Here is a 1,590-nt window from a genome sequence, read left to right as displayed (position 1 = left end):
TTGCTGGGACTCTCTCCTCATTTATAACATGGGGATGGTGCTATGTGCATCATAATTTAATTAAATAACGTTTGTGCCTGGTACTCATTAAGCACCCAATAAAAGGTGGTTGTTGTAATACCAATTGGGTATCCTGGGGTGATGTTCTTGCTGAAGTAATCTCTTCCTCCTTTTGACTATCCATGGTGGGTCAGTAGGCAGATGGCCATGAGGAATGGTGAGAAATCTGGTGGGAGGAGCCTCCATTTTCAAATATGCACACAAGATGTCTCCCTTGTCAATGTCAGAGGTGGAGGTAGATGCCAGAGATCATTTGTCTCTGGAGAAATATATTTTCAATCGTGAACTAGGAAAACAGTTTCTTCTTCTCCAACACCTTCCATAGGGCATCTTTGATCTCTCTGTTCCTCAAACTGTAAATGAGAGGGTTCAGCATAGGGATCACCAGTGAATAGAACACAGACACTACCTTGTCCCTGCCAAGCGAGTAGCTGGAGCTGGGTCTCAGGTACATGAAAAGGGCCGTCCCAAACAACAGAGTCACCACCATCAAGTGTGAGGCACATGTGCTGAAGGCTTTCTTTCGGCCTTCCACTGAACGGATTTTCAAGACAGCAGTTCCTATGTAACTGTAGGAGATGATGAGGATGAGGAACGATGTCCCCCCAATAGTGACTACCACGAGAAAATTCACCACTTGACTAGGAAAGGTGTCAGAGCAAGAAAGTGCCAGTACTGGAGGGAGGTCACAGAAGAAATGATTGATAATGTTGGGTCCGCAGAAGTGAAGCTGAAATATGGAGCTGGCCTGGATCAGGGAGCTCAGGAAGCCACCAACATATGCCCCAAGCACCATGCGTATGCAGAGGCCTTGGGACATGATGGCTGTGTAGAGCAGGGGATTGGAGATGGCTGCGTATCTGTCGTATGCCATGGCAGTCAGGAGGAAGCACTCAGTGAGACCCATACTGACAAAGAAAAAAAACTGAGCAGCACAGCCCAAGAATGATATGGTCTTTTGCTCCCGGAAGAAATCAGTGAGCATCTTGGGGGCCACTGTAGAAGAGTAGCAGATGTCGATGAAAGACAAGTTGCTGAGGAAGAAGTACATGGGTGTGTGCAGACGGGGGTCACCTCTGATCAAAAAGATGAGGGCCAGGTTCCAGGCCAGTGTCACAAGATAGATACCCAGGAAGGTCACAAAGAGAAGGGTCTGGAGTTCTGGATGGTCTGCAAATCCCAGGAAGATGAACATGGTTACTGAAGAGCTATTCCAGGCCTTAGCTGTGGACATGCTTCTCATGGACCACAAGGAGAAGAGTAGACCTGGCACAATAATGATAATCCAAGGGCAACTGTTGGACTTTATCAAGACAAAAAGCTTCTGCACAGTGAAGGAAACAATCAACAAAACTGAAAGGCAGCCTGCGGGATGGGAGAAGATATTTGCAAATGACATATCTGATAAAGGGTTAGTACCAAAATCTAGAAAGAGCTTACCAAACTTAACACCCCAAAACCAAGTAATCTAGTTAAGAAATGGGCAGAAGACATGAATAGACATTTTTCCAAAGAAGACAACCAGATGCC

General features: G+C 46.1%; 1 protein-coding gene across 1 annotated transcript; it reads right to left on the bottom strand.

Moving 5' to 3' along the window:
* Window positions 1–346: 346 nt before the first annotated feature.
* Window positions 347–1,294, bottom strand: LOC123602731 (olfactory receptor 5A1). The gene has a single exon (XM_045487198.1). The coding sequence runs from the start codon at window positions 1,292–1,294 to the stop codon at window positions 347–349; it is 948 nt and encodes a 315-aa protein (XP_045343154.1).
* Window positions 1,295–1,590: the final 296 nt, after the last annotated feature.

The sequence above is a fragment of the Leopardus geoffroyi genome, chromosome D1, assembly GCF_018350155.1.
Source record: "Leopardus geoffroyi isolate Oge1 chromosome D1, O.geoffroyi_Oge1_pat1.0, whole genome shotgun sequence".
In the NCBI taxonomy this organism is placed as follows: Eukaryota; Metazoa; Chordata; class Mammalia; order Carnivora; family Felidae; genus Leopardus; species Leopardus geoffroyi.
Note: the sequence above shows the minus strand (reverse complement) of the source record. Positions and strands in the feature narration are given on the sequence as shown.